We start from the raw sequence: 23,392 nt of genomic DNA, 5'->3' as shown, positions 1-23,392 counted from the left end.
TTTTCTGTTGAATTACCCCATCTGGATTTGACTGGTGTGAGGGAGGGGCAAAGCTCCTTGGCACTGTACATGCCGGGCTCTTTGTCAGCACCGTCTATTGCATGGTGGCCTTTACTCCCTAGGTGGAACTGCTCTCATCACACACCCCATCACTATCTGGATTTGTTTCTGAACTCTCTGGTTTTGTGGATATGTGGGAGGGGTTTTGTTTGTTTGTTTTTTGTTGTTAAATTTTTAGTTAATTAATTTACTTATTTTGAGATGCAGTCTCACTCTGTAGCCCAGGCTTGCCCAGAACTCATGATCTTCCTTCCTTAGCCTCCCTAGGGCTAGGACTGTAGTTGTGGGCCGCCAGGCTGGCTCCTGTGATGTCTTTCCCAGGGTGATTGATTAGTGGCCATCATTGTAGTCTAAGCTCTTGCTCCTGGCCATTCTTTCTTTGTCCAGGGGATGCCAGCTTTTCCATTTTGGTTGTGAGCAAACATGGCTGTTGAACAGCTTTCCACGTGTGATGAGGCTGATTTGTCATTTTTTTTTAAGCTGTATACATGTTAATTTCAGCTTTGATTTACCCTTCTGGCTGATAACCATGACACACACACCCCAATCTTATGTGCCCAGCCACACTGGAGCTCCAAGTGGGCTCCCCAGTCAACTGGTCTGTGGTTAGGCAAGCTGCTCACTCCACCTGTCCCACCCAGATGCCCAGGCCTTCTAGGCATTCTTGTCCCCTCTGAGGGTTATTTGGCAAGTCCTGTATTGTCCACTCCTTTCTCCCTGACTCCTTTCCAACCCCTCTTGCTCCCTGCAACACTTATGAGGATAGATATATGGCACAATGTATATGCACAGGAAACAGATGGTACATGGATCATGTGCTGTGCATGATATACACTAAGGGGCCATGAGTGTGGCACATATATGGTACATTTCTTCATAAGCTGGTGGCATTATTCAGTGTGGACAAGAAACAACTTTACAGCTTCTTGACTTTTTTTTCCTTTTTTAGTTAAATCACCAGATAACTTGATGCCGTGACTCTCCTTAGAAGCCACAGCAGTGTGCCTAACTTGTGACTTTGCCCTGGGTTTGGTTTCTAATGGAGGGTACTATGGTGGTGCCTGCATATGGTCTTGGGAAGGTGCTGTGGGCCCCCTCCCCCGTCTGGCCTTCAGTTCTCAGCATGGCATGCCTGTCTCTGTAGACCATCTTCTCTTGCAGTTCTCTGACTTCACACCATGAGCCTGTGCAGTGCGATGGCTCCATTGCCCACTTAATGATCTTTCCATTACATCCTTAGAGATTTCTGCCCGGTTATGATCATAGATGTCTTTGTGTTTCTGTTGAAAGGCTCACTCGCTGGAGCACAGAGATGGTGATCGCCCAGCATCCCTGCATTGCTCGTTCCAAGGCACATCTGTTCCAGCCAGTGAGAGGAGGGAATGGCTGGTGCTGTGGCCAGTTCCTGGTGCAGCTCATGGCAGGAACTATTTTTCTCATGTACCGTGGGCTGTTTCCAGGGACTTTCCTCTGTATCCTATGTAATGGTCTTTGACTTGATCTTTCTCTCTCTTTTTTTTTTTTTTTTGTTGGTTTTTGGAGACAGGGTTTCTCTGTGTAGCTTTGCGCCTTTCCTGGAGCTCACTTGGTAGCCCAGGCTGGCCTCGAACTCACAGAGATCCGCCTGGCTCTGCCTCCCGAGTGCTGGGATTAAAGGCGTGCGCCACCAACGCCTGACCGACTTGATCTTTCTCTAGTGCTGGCTGCACAGCTCTCTGGAAAAATGCTGTGCCATGGTATTGGGCTGTGTGCAATCTTTACTGCCAACACATAGAATCTGCAGGATCCCGAGCAAGTGCACCAAGTGGTGGGGGTCCTGTGAAGCATTGGGAACACTTTAGTAGACTGTTTTCCTTGGCAGTCTGAGGGGTTTAATTCATTTTTGTAGAACTGAGAAAGGCTTGTGTGTACTGTGTTCCTTTTGTGTCCATGCTACTCTGACTTGTGGCAAGCTGGATGCTGTGGTTGCTAATGATTAGCAGTAAAGGGAGCAACCATGTCATTCCAGTGTCTAGCCTGCTTCTCTCTTAGTTTAACCAGTGATACCAGTTCATCCTCAGAAGGGAGAGTCATGGAATCTTTTCTGATTATTTGGGAACCACAGAGAGTATCAGCAGAGTTCCTACAAAGGAGTTTGTATGTCCTCAGGCCTCATACTAACTCAGCAGTGAGCCTCATTAAAGCACGCACAGGTAGGAAGTCCTGGATGTGCCCAGTGCAGCCACAGGCACTCTTGCACTTAAGATTTAGTTTATGAAGCAGAGTCCCAACCCCCTCCCTCATCACTTTAGACATGAGAATGATGCTTGACAGTGTTGTGGTGCTGTTTGGTAAAGTTGAAGGGACATTTGAAGGTGCCAAGTGGCAGCTGTGGGAAGGTTGGTGTGGTACACCCAGGTATTGCCAAGCACCAGGCTTTTTGAGATGGGGTCAGAGGCTTCTGTGCTGTGCAGGGTGCTGAAGGTTGGCAGGCATAGCACATTGGGAGGGTAATCTTCTGAGGGTGTGTGTGGGTGCCTGAGGTAGCTATCCAGTGGTTGATAGGGAGGCTCTGACGGTTCTGACTTCCCCTTCAGGGTCATGTGAAATGTGAGATAGAGAACAAGGGTCCAAGAAGGGGGCATGGATGGTAGCCCACATCAGCCATGTGCTCAGCAATGTCCCCAGTGCATTCCAGGGATGTGTTGAATCATCACCAGAGTTAGTTGACCCATGTTCCTCTTTTAACACCAAGAAAACAGGTAAGCCTTAGCAGTTTGCAAAGGTAGCATCAGTTGGTGGCTATTTTTATTATGTGAAGACAAAATGATGACATTTGTTTTAGTTCATTGTTAGAAATGAAAGGGGAGCTCAGGACAGTGAGATGGGAAGGCAGCTTTGCTCTAGGAGGCTGCAGTGAGTGGGACTACCTGCAGGGCTCTGGCTTGGGACCCGTAGTCCTCTCCTAGGACTGCACTGGAGCCTTTAGGCCTGGTGTTGCTCAGTCCTACACACAAGTAGTTCTCTAGGATTCATTTCCAGGCAAAACTTAGACTGGGCGAAATGCATGGCCGTCCCCCCCTCTCCCATTGCCCTGTCTTTTGACAGCTGTGTGAGCCCATGGGACACAAGCCTCTCAGGGTAGAGAAGGGCCATTTTCTACTCCCTCGATGTTTTCTACCCCATTCCTACCTTCATCCTTGCCTTCCTCAGGCTTTTTTTGCTCTTTTTCTTTGTTCTGTTCTGCTACTTTTCTATTAACTGGTTAGTTTTGTGTACTCCGAAGACTCCATTTATTAAGAGTTATGAAATTCCATTTTATCTCCTGTCTTCTTTCACACTGTGGGGTTTCATGGTGGATCTTGGGGTCTTGGTGTAGTCTTACCTCTCAAGTCCACTTTGAGTGTGCAGTACTTCTCACCTGTGTTGGGGGCTACCTTTGTCCCCGGGGCTGGGGGTGGTTCCCATGCCAACAACAGAGACCCTAAACCTCACAATACATTGTAGTAATCTGCTTCAGTGGGAGGAGTTGTTTTTTGTTTTTTTAAATCAAATGAAGATAGATTCTGGGCTGAAGCTCAGTGGCAGAGTACTTACCTAGTGTGCACAAGACTTTTATACCTTAGTTCAGCATGGGGGGGGGGCCGGGAGGAAGGAAGGAAGGGAGGATGGAGAGAGGCAGGAAGTGGTGCCACATACCTGTAATCCCAACATTTGGAGGGTTGAAGCAGGAAGACCACAAGTTCAGGGCCAGTTTGGACTATAGGATAAAACCATGTCGTGAGTGAGTGAGTGAGTGAGTGAATGAGTGATTGAATGTAGACTCTTTCACACTTGCTCACATAGTTCCCATTTTGTGATTTTTTTTTTTTTTCTTAGAAGACCCAGCTTGTACTGCATCCTTTCGGCAGGTGCTGGCACACAGCTTTGCTTTTCCCTGTCTCATCACTTGGTTGGTAGACAGTGGAGAGCCGTCTGGCTGTTCTGTACCTCCCTTGTGCCTGTGCCACCCTCTGACTGGGCTCAGGGTTTTCTTGTGTTGGTGGCTCTGCTGTGTGTGTCTGCATGCTCTCTCTCCTAAGCTTACCTGCTGGCTACTCTGAATGTTTTGGAGCTGTGAATTTATGCCTTTTGCTAAACTTGGGGACTTTGGCAACACATTCCAATCCTTGTGTCTATTTCCTGTGGGGATGCAATTGCAAGCATTTACCCATTTGTTGTTCCCGCATAGGTGTCCTCTCAGATCTCTCTTCTGTCCTGCTGATGGGACACCTTCCATGGGTCCGTCTTCAAAGCCATCAAGATGACAGTGTCTTATCTCAAGCCTGCTTCTAAGCCTTCCAGTGGGTTTTTAGTTCAGAAATGGCATTTTCTGATGCTGAAATTTCACTTTATTTATTTATTTATTTATTTTTTCGAGACAGGGTTTCTCTGTGTAGGTTTGGCGACTTTCCTGGAACTCACTCTGTAGCCCAGGCTAGCCTCAAACTCACAGAGATCTGTCTGGCTCTGCCTCCCAAGTGCTGGGATTAAAGGCGTGTGCCACCATTGCCCAGCTAAAATTTCACTTTTTTTTTTTTTTTTTTTTGGTTTTTCGAGACAGGGTTTCTCTGTGTAGCTTTGCGCCTTTCCTGGAACTCACTCTGTAGACCGGGCTGGCCTTGAACTCACAGAGATCGCCTGGCTCTGCCTCCCCAGTGCTGGGATTAAAGGCGTGCGCCGCCGCCGCCGCCGCCGCCGCCGCCGCCGCCGCCGCCGCCGCCGCCACCCGGCTAAAATTTCACTTTTAAAATTACATTTTCTTGAGGGGTATGGTTGCACACACCTTTAATCTCAGCACTCAAGAGGCAGAGGCAGGTGGATCTCTGTGAGTTCTAGGCCAGTTAGAATTAATGAGATCCTGTCTCAACAAACCAACCAACCAACCAAACCAAAATCCTCCCCAAAACCATCTCTGTTCTTCTATTGGTGCCCTTTGGTTCTTCAGCCTGTGCTTCCCTTAGTATTGCTTAATAAAACTTCCCTGCTGTTTCTACCTGAGATTCTTGACCAGCTTAGTCATTTCCAGGAGGCTTTTGCTCTGCCAGGGGCCAAGTTAAGTTTCTCTGGTGTCTATTGATTATGGTGGCTTCTTGGATTCTGTGATGGAGATACTGTAGGACCTGTGGATTGGTTCTGAGGAATAAAGATGCTCTGGTTGGCTGGACGTACCACATTTCTCTTCTTAACCCATGGTCAGCTGTGATTTTCCTCAGCAATTCTAGTTGCTATGTTGGCTTGAATTTATGAGTCACAGAGAAGCAGTCAATCAGGTGTCTTTTTCAAATGCATGGTTTATTGTTCACACACCAGGGAAAGAGAAATGACTCATAGCAAATAAACCTAACAACCCGACAGTCTAGCTGTAAGTGATGCGACAGAATCCATAGGGAGAGTTCATGCATGGACAGTGGGTAGAGGTGGGACAAGCCAGTCACCAGTCTGAATGACCAGTGCACAACAAACCACTATGTTCACATCCACTAGTGGAGAAAGGACAGTGAGTAGGTTCTGGCCCTGCACAAGATGCTGCTTGAGAGCGACAGGGGTTAGCTGGTTATGGCCTCAGTTTTGCTTATCCAGGTCAGCTAGGCTGCTGGAGACTCAATAGTCACTAAGGTCAGAGCTAAGCCAGAGACAGGAGATCTTGGTGGGAGATGTGATCACTGAAAGGGTCCCTTGTTGCTAGTGTATGTGGCTCATGTATGTTGAGTGAAGCATTTTGAGACCAGCATTTGCTGAGCTGCTGGGAGACTTGGTTTTTAGAGCCCTTGGGAGCATTTTTGGTCTTCCAAATCAACTTCTGATTGGTGTGGGGGGGGGGGTCGGGTCACCAGGGCTTTGCTGGTTACACCCAGGTTCTTGTTTACGATGGCAGGATGTTGAGTAGGAGTGTTTCCATCTTTGTTTTCTTTATTTTTGTGTTCTAAGTGTTCACTATGCATGTAAAGTGTCTTGGAACCAACCCCATACCTGTGTTTCTCAGAACTTCTGCTGAAACATGGCACAGTTGATAGGAGGGGTATAGGTATCTCTCTTGGAAGTAGAGTGGGGGGGGTGTCCTCTTTGTGCAGCTGAACTGGAACTTTACCAATAGGCTGCACCCTGGATCAGCTCATGGGTTCCCTTTTCCTTTCTCTGGGCACCGGGCACAGCCCACAAGATGAGATACCTGCCCCTTGTCTGTCCTGTCTTGCTGCCCTTGGTGCTGTTCAGCTTGTCAGTGTTTGTAGGTTTGGGCTGACTACTGGATAGTGCCGGTTGCTTTGGCGGTGTGGAGTCCATGTTCTAAGGCTGCACAACAGTCACTTTAGCATTCTGCTTGTTTTCAAGGGTCCATCTTAGGCAGTTGAGTTAATGAATTTACTGTGATTTGGCCAGTTTCTCATACAAAACTCCAGAGTGGAAACATGCTTCTGAGCCAGACTCAGATATACACACATGTGGCCCAGCCCCTTGGGAACCTAAGATGAGAACATTGCTTGAGCCTAAAGGTTTGGGAGCTTGGGGCTAGCCTAGGCAAGGTAGTAAGACCCCCTTCTTACTTGTTAAAGAAACACATTCCTAGCCAGGATATTCATTGTACCAATATTGTGTGTAATGTACCTTTTAATATCAGCAGTCCCTGGGATAAACACCCACAATTAGTGCCCCTTGCTGCCACTTGGGTGTGGGGTCGGGAACCTAACTCCCATTTGCAGGCTCAGAGCAGAAAGTGGCACCTGCTGCCTGAATTTAGGCATCCTGAGTCTCTCTAGTCAGATTTTCCAGGGGAAGAGGGCTGAGGAATGGTTTCCTGCTTTACTTTAGATGGCAGCCTTTGGTGTATTGGAGTGGGCTTCTTGTACTGGGGTTCATTGTGCCTTTAATCTTGGAGATGGCTCATCAGTTAAGCACTGGCTGCTCTTCCAGAGGACCTAGGAACTGGGTTTGATTTCCAGCACAACTAATGGTGGCAACTCACAAAATGTCTGTATTTCCAGTTCCAGGGGATCTGACACCCTTTGGCTCCTGGGCCCTGCACTCATGTAGTACACAGATAAACACACAGACAAAACACTCATGTATAAAATATAAATAAATCACTAAGTGTGGTGGTGCACACTAATTCTAGCCGATAGATCTCTGTGAATTCAGTGCTAGCCTGGTCTACATGGAAAGCTCCAGGCCAGCCAAGGCTACACATAGTGAGATTCTGCTTCAAACAATAACCAACATAATTTATGGGCTCAGGGGTTAGGAGTACATCTTACCCTTCCAGATGATCTGAGTTTGATTGTCAGCACCATATCAGGCAGTTCACAGCCATGTGTAACTCAAACTCCAGGAGGAATCTGGTGCCTTTGGCCTCTGTGGGCACCTGCACTCATGTATACATACCCATATACATACACAGAATTTAAAAAATTTAAATTTGGCTTCTGAGCATTCTTCATGGTCATGATCACACCTCACTGCTGATAGTGGACCTTTTTCTGACAACTGTGGCACTTCCTACTTCCCCAGCCTAGCCAGGCAGCCCCTCACCACTCATCATGGAGGAGACACTGAAGCCAAAGCCTGAGTCAAAGGCTGGGGTGTATTGCACAGAGTTCCTTTTGCCTGTGTGTCTTCTGACAGGGCTGTGTGGCAGCTGATGGGATCAGTGAGTATGATAGGCCCCATTCTAGGCTGCTCCTGAGAGCTAGCAGCTTTAGTCTTGAGGTTGATATAGCTGTTGGAGATGCCACCTGCTTCCTCTAGCTGCATGCACAACCAGTGTATGGTCCAAGGTCCCCAAGGGCATGAGTGCAGGCCATGGCTCTTGATTACAGAAGGCTGATAGGGTTTACCACCATGTTCCTCCTTCTCTCTGTCTCTAATGCCTGGACTCACTGTGCAAACCTCAGATGGAATGGAGTGTAGTAAGGCAGAAGCTGTAAGCAGTTAGGCAGTAGCCAGCCCCAGTCAGCAAGACAGTCCCTTGGACTGCCTCAGACCATATCAGAAAGGGTATGGTGATGAGAAGCAGATTATTACTTTCAGAGACATTGTCTGTGTACCATCTCAGCCCTCAATTACATCTGTGGTGACATGTTTCAGCACCATAAACTAGTACATGGTCACCAGGAGGAGCATGTTTGCACAGTTCCTACCTCTTTTCAGTGTCTGGCTGGGTTCTTCCAGCAGGCCTGGGCTCTTTTGCAGACTGTGTTAAGTAGCTTCCCATGCAGGATGTGGGACTAGCTTGTGGTGGGATGTCCAGGACTACAGAGCTGTGTCCTAACAGACCTCACTGGATGTGGGAGAAGCCTATTCTCTCCCCACCTTGGGGATCCCTTCCTATACACACTCTGCCACAATGGAGCAGTCTGTCTTCGCTCTCCTCTCCATTTTCTCTATCTGTCTGGTAAGAGACATTAAAAGGAATTTTTTGTGTGGAAAGTGGTTTTTGGTTAGCATTGGCTTTCATTTGGCCTAAGTCAGCAAATAGCTTTCACTATTAAACTATTTTCTTGTTCTGGTTTAGAGACACAAAATGACTATTTTGGTAAAGTGCTTACAAATCAGTTTTCTTACATTGACTTGAAAGCATATAGCAGATGTTACCCTTTCCTGCTTAGGCAAGCTGGTGGTTGACTAGACTGTGTTTGGGTACTAGTGCCAGCTCCTACTGCCTTGGTTCTACATGTACTCTTATGCTCAAAGGCCCATCCCCAGGGTTTAGTAGCTCTTCCTGCCAGTTAGGCCCTGGCTCCATGGTGGTTTCCTGACCGCTGTTCCATCCTCCCCACTTGATTATCCTGAAGTTGTCATCTTCCCAGTGAGGAACAGGGCATCTGGGGTCTTGATCACGTGTCTACCCATCCCACAGTCCAGGGGTAGCACCCTGGGACTTGTGGGATGGGTATGGAGGCTACAGAAGGGGGAAAGTACAAGCTGTGTGTGCCTTTCTGAGCTGCTCATACCTGGTAGGAAGGCGTCTATATTTAGACTGGATCTTTAGCTTCTTTTTCTAAAAGTAGTGTCTGCTCTTTGTAGAAAAGTTGGAAAACAGAAAATTAGAAAATAAAGCCAAGACATGATGGTGTGTGCCTATAACCTCACTACTCAAGAGACTGAGGCAGAAAGATCACTGTGAGTTTGAGGCCATTGTGGGCTATAAAGTAAGACTGTCTCAAAAACTTAACTCATCCTTGGCTGCTTCACACTGTTGTGTCTGTTCTGATGCCATTGCTGATGAAGGGACTGACTGGCTCCACCCTGTGGCTGGCAGTGCTTGGACCATTCCAAGATGCTACTAGAACAGCTGGGGGCTCCCTTCTGCTTCCTGTGTTCCCTTCTGTCTGTGGGCTAGGTCCTGTTACATCTGGAGAACTAGAAGAAGCAGGAGGAAAAGGGGGGTGTCCTCCCAACATCCTGTGACCAGACAGACCATCCTTGCCAACTCTTCCTCATCATGTCTCCCGCAGTCATGACGGGCCTTCCCTAGGATCATGGTTCAATTCTAGTTACCTGTTCTGCAATCATGACATATTGATGTCTCCATGGTGACAACTGAGACCACATTTATTGGCTCTGCTTGATGGAGTCCCGCCCCCCCCATAACAATAAAGTGTATTTAAATCTTTCTAAATAAATAAGTCACCTAGACATAAGTGCTGTGAGCTCTTTTGAGGCTTTTCCCCCCGTCTCTTTCCAGTGATTGTCTGCTTGTAGACACATTTTCCTTTTTTCACATACCTGTGAACATTCCCCATATCTTTTGTTTCCTCTGATTCTGTTTAAAGGACTCCTGGTCTGCAGTCAGATGACTGTGGCTTTGTGTCACCTGTGAATTTGATGTGTGGTGATGTCATCATTGATTTTCATCTTGTGAAGGCAAGTTGTATCTTCCTACACACAAGTCTTGGCTCTATTGCTGGTGTATACCTTAGGAATCTGTTGACTCCTCTAGGTAGCTTTAGAAGGTTGGAAGGTGCAGAGGTGCCACAGTTAGCTGTGTCCTGCATACTGGTTGTCCAGCAGTGGCACCAGTCAATACTTGCCAACCAAGGCTGAGACTGCTGCTGTCTTGCTGTGATGACTTTGTTTCACTGAAATTCAGGTGATGAAATGACTTCTCAAGCTGTCATTGTTAATTTTAGATGGAGTGATGGCCTGTCGTGATGGACATATTAAGAAGGGCCTGTTTGAAGGAGGAGAGACCTCCTATGTTCTAACATAAGGATGTGGATGTTGGGTAACTGTTTGGAATTCTGCCTAATGCCTAGGGGACATCCAGGAGGGCAGGGAGGCTCTGTAGGACCCGTGGCTTGTGACCGACCCTCCTGTGCGGTCATGTTTGTTACTGTGCTGTCCATGGCAGTACTTCAGTCCATTGAGGTTCCTTAGCAGCCCCACTGTGTGCCGCAGCCATAGCAGTAACAGTGGCTAGTATCTGTCTTCCAGCTTGGTAAGCTTAGTAAATGCATTTTAATTACCATTAAAGCCCTGTGAGCTACTTGCTATTATTGCAGTGAAAGAGGCTGAAGCAGAACAAGATGAAATCTCATCAGTGAGCAAGGCCTGTGCTGCCGTCTGCACACTCTGTGCCCGTGTTATCTGCCCATACTCTGGTGCACCTTCTTTTCTTCCTTCCCTCCCTCCTGGTTATTTTGAGACAGGGACTTATTATGTAGCCCAGGCTGACCTGGAACTTGTGATTCTCCCGTCTCCACCTCCATGAGTGCTGGGACCATAGGTGTGTGCCACCATGCCCACTGGTCCCTTTGATTTCATTGGCTGCAGTGCCTCACTCTTTTCTTCCCAGCTGGGCATATGGCCCCAGACAAAGGGTTGGGAGTTGTGCTCCAGTTTGATTTGTAATGTGGGGATAACTTGGTCTGTTGTGTGGGCTGATGTGTGTACCTCCTCCAGTAGTAGCTCACTACCATTCCCTGTTAGAGCAATGGCACTGGGCTATGGGAGGCCCAGGCTTCCCTGGTTGGCTTGTCTGTTGCAGTCTGTATTTAGCAGGCTCTGCTTCCAGAAATATGATTGCATGTGAGCATGTCCTCTTTGAAAATGGAATTGATGTTCAAAAATTAAATTTCTAAAGATTGTGTCCCTGATTGTGTATGAATATTAAAGTGAATTTACACGTAGCTTTGAAGAAGCCTGTAAATGTGAGCTTTTTCATGGGGTATTACAGTCTGAGGAAAACCTTTTAAAATTTGTCTATGTCTGAGGAACAGTTATTAGCCATCATGATAGGACCAACATCAGCTATCAAGCCACATGACTCCCATGACTTACTTCCCTGGAAGGGATCCAAGTCCATCTGGTTTGATTATCCACATGAATTGGGATTCTGATGCTCATGTCCCTTTTTGTGGGAGCTGCCTAGCCTTTGGTCTGATCCAGGTGTAATCCTTTATTTTGAAATGTCCTGATAGTCAGGAATGCAGAATCTCAAGATCCACCTTGGACCCAGGTCAGAATACACATATACCATGATTTGGAAGCTCTTGTTTTGTTTTACATGGTCCTGGGAATCCAGTCCTAGGGCCTTGCATGTTTCAGGTGAGACTCTGAGTGAGCTGAGGATGCTCTGCCCTCTTTTTACTTTTTGAGACAAGCCCGTTACTAAGTCATCCAGGCTGGACTTGAATTTGGTCACCAGCTTGGACTGGCCCTGAACCTTCTATCCTCTTGTCCTAGTCTCCTGGTTATCTGAGATTGCATGCCTGGGCCTCCAGGCTGGACCTACAGGTCTTTACATGTTAGGTCTGGATGTACCAGTTCATCTCTATGTACCTAGCAGGTATACCTCAAGAGCCAGGGGAATGCTGCTTGGGGTCAGTAGTCTAAACGCCACTCCAGCAAGGCACTTCTGAGCAAGCAGCAGCACTAGAACTCAGATGAGCTCTTCTGGGGCCCCAGGAAAGAGGAGTACGTTCTGGGCTTCCACAAGAGCTGAACATCACATCTTACTGGTGCCTGAGCAGAGCTGCTGAGACCCTAGTGATGACACCAGGCAAAATGGGAATACAGAGCATCACCTGGAAATCAGTGCCACTGGGGCCCTTTGGAACTTGGTGCTGTAGCTGAATGTTTTACAGATGTCTTACAGATGCCTAGTGCTTCTCAATGGAAGGCATTTTTGTACATGTGGAGGATCCCTCCATGAACAGAACAGCCCCACAGGAAAAGAAACAAACAAACAACAAAAGCAAAACAAAACCATGCCTCGCTGAATGCTGGCAATGCAGTTGTGTAGAGATGATTGGTACTGAGGGAGCCATATGGACAAGGAGCACAGAGCCAAGGTCGGATAGAAGGGAATTTGTGTCCACTAGGCCAGGTAAATGAGATGGGGGGGGGCATCTGGGTCCCTGTGGGCTGTGCCGCAGGTCCTGATGGTCTTGGAAATGTTGGCCATGATAATGAAAGGACAGTTAGTTGGACAGTAGAACCTATGACCTTTCCTTGGAAATAAAGTAAGGTGCTTTGCCCAGAGAGGATTTGGACTAACAGGAAGAGCTGGGGAAGGGAGTTCCTTGGCTTAGTCTACAGGCCTTGCACAGGATGGGAGGGCAACATGTGAACATCAGGCCCACTGCAGCTCGGCTGAAAGTGAGTCAGAATATCTGAGTTGAACTGTGGGTCACGTGGCCAAATTAACCTAACCAAAAATAACCTAAAACAGCATTTCTGGGAATTGCAGTTGAAGGCAGCATTTAGTGTAAACAGGGGAGCAAGAGACTAGAGGAGGAGGCAAAGGAGGAAGACCAGACCAATAGACAGGCAGACACGTTTGGCCTTGGGGTCATCACCTCTTAAGGCATTTTTTTTTTCCCTGTGTGTGTTTTCATCAGGCAGCTCACAGCTTTGCCCTGTCCTAGACCTGGCCACTGGCCTAAGGACAGCAGCCCTCAGCTCTGGGCTGCGTCTACATGGACATAGGAAGTGCTTCCTGTTGTTGTCACTTACAGAAGTCAGCAGCTGGGCAAGCTGATTCTTTGTGAAGTAGTCCTTCCCTCAGCCTGGCTCTCAGCAGCTGGCAGCACACAAGGATAAGCCCCTGCAGGACTCTGGCCTGGATGTGTAGGGTACCCTAGTGAGACCTGTTGTCAGCACACCCCTTCACTGCCTTCACATGGAGGCTGGAGTCGGGGAGCTGGGTTTTGCTTAGTGGTTTTCTGGCGATAGGGGATGCTGGTTTCTGTGACTAGTCAGAACCACCATGGCCTCTTGGAACCAGGATGTAGAGTCAGGAGCTGTATGAGTCAAACAACTGGGACAAGCTGCTGGTGGCTGGTAGCCATATACTGAGAGGTTGTATCTGAGCTGCTCACAGAGTTGGGTGGGAATCTTGTCTCCCGATATGGGTGTTTCTTATTCTTAATGTTCTACTATTGAATGATGAAAAAAACTGCTACACTGAAGGCAGCTTGTGGTGTCGTCCACTTTAGTTTGGAACTCAGGATCCTCCTGTTTTGACTTCCAAGTGCAGGGATTATAGGCAGATGTGAAATGCCAGGTTTATAATTTAACATTCTTCTATGTCTTTTATAATTATATTTTATTGTTACTATTACTTGTATGTGCATGACAGGGGTACATGTCTCCATGCCACTGTGCATGTGGAAGTCAGAAGACAACCCTGTGGAGTCAGTTCTCCTATCTTTTTGTTGTCAGGGATTGAACTCAGGCTAGTAGTCAAATGTTTTTATCCACTGAGCCGTTTTACCCAGCCCTCTTTATTGACCTCCCTCCTTCCCTCCCTCCCTTCTTTCCTTCCTGAGACAGAATTTCATGTAGCCCAGGTTAGCATTGAACTTGCTGTATAGCCAAGGGAAACCCTGAACTTTTGATCCTTCAGCTTCTACCTCATGGGTGCTAGGTTTACAGGTGGGAAACATCATGGCTGGGGATCAGACCTAGGGATTCATGGATGCTAGGCAAGCACTCTACCAACATCTCAAGACCCAAATTTAACTAGATTTATTTATTTATTATGTATACAGCATGTATGCCTGCAGGCCAGAAGAGGGCACCAGATCTCATTACAGATGGTTGTGAGCCACCATGTGGTTACTGGGAAATGAACTCAGGACCTCTGGAAGAGTAGTCAGTGCTCTTAACCTCTGAGCCATCTCTCCAGCCCCCCAAATTTAACTTTCTTGACAACTTCTTGATGATGTTAGCCACAGTGATTTGTATTTCTAAAGTGAATGAATGACTAGGATTTGTTTCCTTGAGTTCTGTTCAAGTTCATAGAGACTGGCTGGTGGCACACTGTCATAGGCATCTGTTGTGCTCTACTGGATACTGGGATGCAGAGTAAGCCTTTTATTGTTGTTGAGTTGGGGTCTTTCTGTGTAGCACTGGATGGCCTGGAAATCACTGTGTAGGCCAGGCTGGCCTGTAACTCGAAGAGATCCACCGTCCTCTGCCTCCCAAGTACTGAGGTTAAAGGCGTGCACCACCACACCAAATCAGAGGTAAGCCTTCTTGACTCCAGTTTGACCAGGCTTTTACTGAGTGACTCTGACAAACTGGGTGGTGGTCTGTGCCTTCATTCAGCTGCCTGTTTACCTCGGAGCCTCAGGCGCTGGGTCTGGCCTCTGAACAGCCAGTGACACCTGCCACCACCGGGCAGGTGACAACAGGAAGCCATGGGCAAAGGGCTAGGATATCAGGAGCAGGCATGTCCCAAGTGCTCACTGCTCAAGTTAAAGGCTGGACCAAGAGTGACTGTCAGGGGCTGGAGAGATGGCTCAGAGGTTAAGAGCACCGACTGCTCTTCCAGAGGTCCTGAGTTCAATTCCCAGCAACCACATGGTGGCTCACAACCATCTGTAATGAGATCTGGCGCCCTCTTCTGGCCTGCAGTCATACATGTTGTATACATAATAAATAAATCTTAAAAAAAAAAAAAAAGTGATTGTTAGTTCCTCAACTTCTGTCCTAGAGCTCACTTTGTAGACCAGGCTGGTCTCGAACTCACAGAGATCTGCCTGCCTCTGCCTCCTGAGTGCTGGGATTAAAGGTGTGCTCTACCACACTCGGCTAATATTTGAAATCTTAGGTAAGACTGAAGTGAAAGCACTGATGTTTTTTTAATTTTATATCTAGTTTATTTGGGCTGTAAATTTTTCTAATACTGTTAAGGGGGAAATGGAGAATACTGTAGTCCACCCCCTTCCCAAGGACCAGTCAGCTGTCCAGGGCTGTGGGCCCAGTTCTGTGTGTGCACATAAGAACCTTCTTACACCCAGCAATAGCAGAGGCTGACTGTGTCACAGTCTAGCTGTGGTGTCCCCTGGCTTATATCAGCAGGTCCCTGTCTCTAAATAATGAAGTTTTCAGTGTCAGGTCTCTTCCTGTGTAAAACTTGAATGTGGTGAATCCTTTTGTGTGACAAAACTTTTCCTGGGGAGATGCAACACACATCTCACCCTAGATGGGGATCCCAGGACAGACCAAAGTATGTATTTGGTGAACCAGTGAGTTTTATCGGGGTTACTTGCGTTAATATAGTGAGGGTTACTTATAAGGGCACAAATGTTTCCAAGACAGCTGTATCACCAAGGCCCACCCCAGCCGGGTGACAGCTACAGCGCTGGGAACCAGGAGCACACTGCACGCCTGCAGGCAGCTCACCAGGTTGGAGAGTGCCCATTCCAGATGCCTCAGTGGTCTAAACCTCTTGCAGGCAGCTCTGGCTGGTTTCTACTTCTTCCAGGCAGCTGTTTAGCTGTCCTGGTCCCAGAGTCTTCTTGTTCCCCTTTGAGAGTTAACTTCGCAGCTCAGCTGGTGTTGCCCACTACCTTCCATCTGAATGGACTCTCAGCTCTTATTGTTCATTCTGGCAGGGAAGGGCCTAGTCAATCTGGTCAGTTTCAGGCACTTCCGGAAGCTATCTTGAGTTGTTTACCTTCCTGCTCAAGGAGCTTCCCTTCAGGGTGGAATGTTTCAATCTTGGAGGAAGGTGTTACACAACAATCCCTAGAAGAGGAATTGGCGAGGGAGTCTGTTGGGTGTTGTTGGAATTGTTACCTGGCCAGATGTGCTGTGCTCTGTTTTTCTGTGGCTTCCAGAGCTCTGTGGAATTTGTTATAGGAAAGCATTTAATTTAAAAATGTAAAAACGGGGTTTTGTCTCAGATGAAGGCATATGATTCATGCCACCATAGCTAAGACTACTGTTCTGTCTGATGTTGTGTTGTGTTGTAGGAAAACTCAAAGCCACGTTTGTGTGTATTAACTTTCAACAAGAGACACTCATGTAGAAAAAAAGTAAGAGAATGATATTCTGTCTCCTCAGATGGCGCCCAGAACCGAGACCCCTGTCAGCAGCATCAGCAACAGTCTGGAGAATGCATTGCATACATCAGCACATTCCACGGAGGAGTCCCTGCCCAAGAGGCCTTTGGGAAAACATGGCAAAGGTGGGTGAGTTATGCTGGACATAGTGGGAGATTCCAGGTGCAGGGAGAAGGCATCCACAGTACAGAGCTGTGGACTGTTGGGACATAGTGTCATTATTGAAAGGAAAAGTATCAGCTCAGGACCCCAAGACCAAGTTTTCTCAGCACAGAGGAGATTTATTTGCTCCAGAGGGACAGAGGACAGGGAATAAAAGACAAAGACAGGAGATAAAGGATGAGAGAGAAGGGGAAGGGAACAAGGAAGAGGGGGGTGTAGGGGTATTTGTCCTGGAGGGGACAAAGGACCGCCTCTGGACAGAGAGGAGACAGATGTGGCATATAGGAAAATGGTGGTTTATAAAGGTACAAGGGGAAACCTTGTGTTTAATTTTAATTGGGCATGTTAATTAGGTGAGCCAAAGGGGACTTTTGATTGCTGGACTTCAATACTTTGACAGCTGGACCTTGGTAGTCAGCCTCAGGAGGAAGAAGTGGCCAAATGAGGGAATGGATCTTGGTGGCTAGCGTTAGGGATGTAATCTAATGATTTTTAGCAAGGCAGAGGGAATCAGGGAGAAAGGCAAGGCCTGACAGAGCCAATGTTTGCCACACTCAAGCTGACCAGAGTCCCTTCAATCAGGCATGCTCAGAGGGGGCTGTTGTCTTTCTGATTCTCCCAAGGAACTCACCACCAAATTTCAGCAATATAAACACCAAATGCTAGCTGGACAGTGGTGGTGCATGCCTTTAATCCCAGCACTTGGAAGGCAGAGCCAGTCGGATCTCTGTGAGTTCGAGGCCAGCCTGGGCTACAGCGTGAGTTCCAGGAAAGCCTCCAAAGCTACACAGAGAAACCTTGTCTCAAAAAAACAAAAACAAAAAAAACATCAAATACTGGTGTTTATTAAGGGAGAAAAAAGGAAGGTTTAAATATCCTCTGCTCCTCACACCAGAACAAAGCCTAGACTCTAAAGCAGCCGGGCTGTAGAACACTTCTTTCCCAACTAAATGGGCTCCTGAGACTTACTCCATGCTGATGTGGTAACAGGTACTCCTGTCTTCACCCTCTCAGTGCCACCGGCCTCAGTGAAGTTCCACACTGCTCGTGCCACTGAACAAGTGCAACTTTTACAAATGTAATTGGAGTGTGGGTTTGCTCAGTATGGATCTGTAGCTGATGAAACCTCTCACCACAGACCCTGGGCCTCCTGACTTCCTGCCAGATTGATTCAGGAAGCACCCGGGCAGGCACAAAGTGATTATTTGAAATGGGATGAGGTTATTGGTGGGACCAGGTCTTAGCAGAGTTAGGCAGGGATGTCTGTCCTGGCTGCTCATGTGCCTTGAGGCTCCTGGGAGGCTGCCTATCCCCACTAATGACTTGCTCTGCTTCGCTACTCACAGTTGTGTCTGTGCCTTCTGCACCTTGAGCTGGTCCCTCTGCCCTTCTCTGTCTCCTGTGTCCCAAGCGTCAGCCTTTTCTCTCTCAGGTGCATTCCATGCTGTTGCTTTAAAGGCCTACGCTTACTCTCCGTGGAGTGCTGTCTGCTCTGCTAGGTTGCAGCTCTAGGTGGTCTGCTTCTTTGCCACTGTGCCACATCTGTGTCTTAAGACCACGGCACAGTGGAGAGCAGTGGGTGACGATAATCCTGGGAGATCTGTTCTCCACCTGGCCTTAGCTACAAGGTCACAGTGCATATGATGCAGGAGACTGTGTTCCTCTGTTGACTGTCCCACCAGGTTGGAGTTGGCACCTGGAGAGCAAGGCTGCCTACTGGAGAGAGTCAGCTGAGAGCAGGGCCTCTTGTGAGGGCCAGTTCCTTTCTGTAGCACCCTCCAGACCAAGCAGGGCATCCACCTTGTGCCATAGTGCTTTTTCTTGAGACATAACCAAGACCCTGGGTTGTGGGGTATAATTTCAATTTCTTTTTTCTTTTTCTTTTCTTTTCTTTTCTTTTTTTAAGATTTATGTTTTATGTGTGTGGGTATTTTGCCTGCATGTATGTCTGTGCCAGGTCTGTGTAGTGTCTCTGGAGGCCAGATGAAGGCATCAGTTCCCTGGAACTGGAGTTAGAGACAGTTGTGAGCATGGGTGCTAGGAACTGAACCCAGGTCTTCTGGAAGAGCAGCCAGTGCTCTAACCACTGAGAAACCTCTCTAGCCTCTGGGTAAAATTGGAAAACATGGCTGTTGTCTGCTGTTCTCTGATTGTGTGCTTTAGCGCTGAGGAGGATGAAGGCTGAGCAGCTGTGGCACTGGCTGTGGTGGAGCACGCCAGGGAGACTGTCCTGTAAGACCATGCTGCCCACTTTTAGCCAGTCCAGCATCCCACCACTCATCACCAGCCAACACCAGGAGTTTCTTCTGTCCAGCATAGGCAGGCAAGCTAGCTGAATTTTCAGTACCTTTCTCATGATCCCTTCCTCTGTGCCGGACATTGGTCTGTGGTCACTGTAGTCTGAAGTTCTATTCAATTTTCTCTGTCTGTTGCCTTAGAAGTCTTACAGCAGTACGATGGAACTTACAGAGTGATCAGCCTTTGGGCAGCATTCCTAAAGCATCTGTACTCCCACTCTCTCACAGAGCTCTCAGTGACCCTGGGATCATGGAACTGAACCCCTTATTCCCAGGAGTAATACCCCCCACTTTGCAGATGAAATTGAAGTCCTGGTGAGCTCCTGAGGCACAAACCTGTGTTGTGGGGATGAAGAGAATGTTAGGAGAGTGAAGGTGTTAGTGGCAAAGTGCACTCTCTCCTGGTGCCGGTTTTACCTTGCCGTGTAGGGGCGGAGGGCTTGGTTTGGTGCGGGAAGTCCACAGGCCTGGTGAATGGTTGTCCTCCCTTCTTCCCTGCCATGGTTGGGGACCATTGTACAAAAGATAACTTGTCTCAGGTCCCAGTCCCTGTGCCAGTTGTTACTAATGCCAAAGGGTCAGGAGGTATAAGAGGAAACACCCCCCAGTGAAGCTCGGTGCGTGAGGTTTGTGCCCTCACCGCTAGAATTGGAGTCTGTCTCTGGCAAAACAGTGAAGGAGGGCTGGTTCTGTCACCTTGATTAAACTGCAGATACGAAATATCTCTGAACTAAGGTTTTTTGCACTCTTAAAAATGATAGACTTGAAAGAATTTATGTCTATAGCAACTTTACACCTTATACCATCAGATAAAGTGGAATATTTCAGCCTGAGCAGTGTTTTAGTTCTGTGCTACTGAGGCTTATGGCTTTGTATAATGTTATGATGAAGAGCAGCTTATAAAGACTATGAGCCTGGCAGTAATGGTGCACAACTTTAGTCCCAGCACTTGGGAGGCAGAAGGAGATGGATCTCTGTGAGTTTGAGGCCAGCCTGGTCTACAACAAGAGTTTCAAGGCATCCAGGCAGGGCTACACAGAGAAACCCTGTCTCGGGGAAAGTGGGGAGAGGCTGAACCTCAAAAGCCTTGGGCTTTTCTTTTTTGTTTTCCGTGACAGGGTTTCTCTGTGTAGCCCTGGCTGACCTGGAACTCTTGTTGTAGACCAGGCTGGCCTCCAACTCACAGAGATCCACCTGCCTTTGCCTCCCTGAGTGCTGGGATTAAAGGCGTGTACCTCCATGCCCAGATCATTTTTGGACTTTTAATAAAAAAGAAACTCAAAATCCGTGCATGAATTTTTTTGAGTTTTTGTTTGTTTGTTTGTTTGTTTGTTTTGTTTTGTTTTTTCGAGACAGGCTTTCCCTGTGTAGCTTTGCGCCTTTCCTGGAAATCACTTGGTAGCCCAGGCTGGCCTCGAACTCACAGAGATCTGCCTGGCTCTGCCTCCCGAGTGCTGGGATTAAAGGCGTGCGCCACCACTGCCTGGCTCCGTGCATGAATTTTAACAAGACAGTAATTGAAGATAAAAACTAACTCCTGAAACCACAGTAGTGTGTTACCTCTCCTGAGATTCATGGGGATCACAGTGTAGCAACAATAAGAAGCCTTAGTGCAGCCGGGCGGTGGTGGCGCACGCCTTTAACCCCAGCACTCGGGAGGCAGAGGCAGGCGGATCTCTGTGAGTTTGAGGCCAGCCTGGGCTACCAAGTGAGCGCCAGGAAAGGCGCAAAGCTACACAGAGAAACCCTGTCTCAAAAAAACCAAAAAAAAAAAAAAAAAAAAAAAAGAAGCCTTAGTGCATGGGACATTCCTGGTTCTGCATTTGGGCCTCATTGTGAGGACAGACAGCAGAGTTCAGAGTTTGGCAATGAGTGTCCACCCCCCGGAACACTCAGTTTTATTTTACTGTACTTATTATTGTATTTTGTGGTTTTAATTTATTATTGTCATTGTTACGATTTTGCAGTGCTGGAAATCAACCCGTGGGCCTTGCACAAATTGCGTTAGGACAGCATTAGGTCATGCTGTCCCTATTTCTAAGCAGTCTACTCACAGCCTTCCTCAGCAGTTCTCCTTTGAACCACAGGACATATAAAACTATCCAAGTGACTGCTTCCTCACTTTCCCTAAAGAAAATGAGGCTGGGATTTGGGAGTGAGGGACATTCCTCTCACAGAGTTTCTATAGGCAGTGGGTGAGTCGGAGGAAGTGTAGTGTGTACCTTTCACTTTTCAGACTCTGCTTTGAGCTAATATCTTGATAAAATATAAGGATCTGGGCTAGAGAGATAGCTCAGCAGCGTATAGCACAGGCTGTTCTTTAGGAGGACCCAGGCTTGATTCCAAATGATGACTCAAAGCATCCTAACTCCAATTCCAGGGAATCCATTGCTCTCTTCTAACCACTTTGAGCATCGGGCACACATGTGGTACACATCCATACATGCAGGCAAAACATTCATGCACATAAAATTAAATAAATTTTTTTGTTTTTGTTTTTTTTTTTGTTTTTCGAGACAGGGTTTCTCTGTGTAGCTTTGCGCCTTTCTTGGAACTCGCTTGGTAGCCCAGGCTGGCCTCGAACTCACAGAGATCTGCCTGGCTCTGCCTCCCGAGTGCTGGGATTAAAGGCGTGCGCCACCACTACCCAGCTAAATTAAGTAAATCTTTAAAGCAATTTTTATTTATATTTTATGTATGAGTGCTCTGCATGTATACCTGTACGCTAGAAGAGGGCAGAATAGCCTATTATAGATGGTTGTGAGCCACCATGTGGTTGCTGGGAATTGAACATAGGACCTCTGAAAGAGCAGCCAGTGCTCTTAACCTCTGAGCCATCTCTCCAGCCCAAATTAAGTAAATTTTAAAACGCAAAAAAATCTAAGAATCTTGAAACTGTGTATGTGTACATACTCTTCAGAGTCAATACTGAACTTGCAGATGTCCCTTGGTAACAGTGTTGACACCTCTGGAAGTGGCAGGTGCTGTGAATGCGGGTATTTACAGTATTGACATGGTTTCCACGTGCCCTGTGCAGAGGTGCCACATGTACCACAGCTTAGGTGTTGTGCTCCTTGTGCCCCCGTGATAGAACCTTAGAGTTTTTGCATATATTTAGAGACAGGGAGAGAAGGATAGTCTTTGAATGCTCTGTGTGTTTACCTCCTGCCTGCCCTCTTTCTTCCCGAAAGCTGGTGCTCCCAATTCATTTTGTGCAGCTCTGTGGATGAGGATTCTGCTCGTTTTCACTAGTCTGAAGATGTGGTTCCCTGTGACTTCATTCTTGCTGATCATGGAATGCTTGGCTGAGTTGGATTTGCTCTTTAGCTTTACCTGAGGCGGTCTGTCTGCCGGCCTCCTTTAATGAGAGTCTTCCTGCAGTGTGCGGCGATTGGCTGTTTGTATGCCAGTGCCATTTTTCTCTGGTTGTTTTTATAGTTTTCTTTGGTTGGGATTCATTTGACTACAATGTCCCTACATGTGGTTTTTCTTAGAGCTCTTTTGCTTGTACCAAGTCTGGAGGATTTCCAGCTGTTACGGACTCATTCCCCCTCCTCCTCCTTTCCAGCTGGCACTCCAGAGACTGTGTGTGCTGTGCCCTCACCATGTCAAGTCCTGTAAGCCATGTATACCATTTCCACCCTCACTCCCTCCTCTTTAGACAAGACACTTTTCTTTGCTCTGTAAATTCAGTCCCTCTTTTTATTCCCAGCCTCTTGTCCACTGGATGTTCTTATATCAGATAATGTGTGTCTTTTTTGTGGTTATTTTTGCATTGCTTTGTTGTGGTGGTGGGATCTCACATAGCCCAGGCTGGCTTCAAACTCAGCTGCATAGCTGATGAGGGCCCTGGACTTGTAATGCCCCTGTCCCTACCTCCCTAATGCTGGGATTCAGGTTTGGCTCCCACACCCAGCAGATTGATTGTTCTGGTACCAATGGTAATTAGGGGTGCATAAATGGTTTGTTTTCTCCATTGAGCACAGAGTTAAAAGGTAGGAAAGCAGGTTTGCAAAGAAGACTCTATTAGCAGTGACAGTAAGATAGAAAGCAGATACCTCAGTTAAGAGGGCTGGAACCCGGGACTGCAGCAGAGCCACTGTACAAAACTTGGGGCTGCTCTTAGTGCTCTTGGTCTCACTAATAGAATACTTTAAGAAGGGACACGAATGGAAGCTTGAAGACAGTTTTCTAAAACCTCAAAGGAAAACCTGAGGCAGGCAAGCTGTAAATCTCACAGCTCCCTGGAGGAGAATAGAGGCGATAAGCTAGTGTGGAGGGCAACTCCATAGCAGCGTGCAGCCACACACAGGGCACTTTAGGAAAAGAGCACGGAAGCCTAAAGCTCAGTTAGGAAGTTGAAGCCATAGTTAGGCCTTGGCCATCTGAAAGAAAAAGAAGTAATTACACCTTTCTAAGTCAGGACCCAGGAAGATGAGCAGACCCAGCCAAACCTACCCCTACTCTAAGGGGTAAGAATTCTGGGAAGGAAAAATATCTTACAGTAAACCCGAATTTCTAGAGATGGTCCCAGTCTTTCTTTTCCTTTCTTTGCTTTTTTTC

The 23,392-nt window shown here is 47.4% G+C and overlaps 1 protein-coding gene across 4 annotated transcripts in view; it reads left to right on the top strand.

Moving 5' to 3' along the window:
• Zcchc14 (zinc finger CCHC-type containing 14) overlaps positions 1–23,392 on the top strand; it is a 58,239-nt gene that overhangs the window by 7,688 nt on the left and 27,159 nt on the right. For all 4 annotated transcript variants that reach the window (XR_003735748.2, XM_028880815.2, XM_037206321.1 and 1 more), the window contains exon 2: positions 16,372–16,495. Coding sequence is in view for 3 of the 4 variants with exons in the window: in XM_028880815.2 (XP_028736648.1) it covers positions 16,372–16,495 (124 nt within the window). In the remaining variant the exon portion in view is untranslated. The remainder of the gene's footprint in view (positions 1–16,371; positions 16,496–23,392) is intronic.

The sequence above is a fragment of the Peromyscus leucopus genome, chromosome 5 (genome assembly GCF_004664715.2).
Source record: "Peromyscus leucopus breed LL Stock chromosome 5, UCI_PerLeu_2.1, whole genome shotgun sequence".
NCBI classification, from domain to species: domain Eukaryota; kingdom Metazoa; phylum Chordata; class Mammalia; order Rodentia; family Cricetidae; genus Peromyscus; species Peromyscus leucopus.
This window is presented reverse-complemented; position numbering and strand designations above follow the sequence as displayed.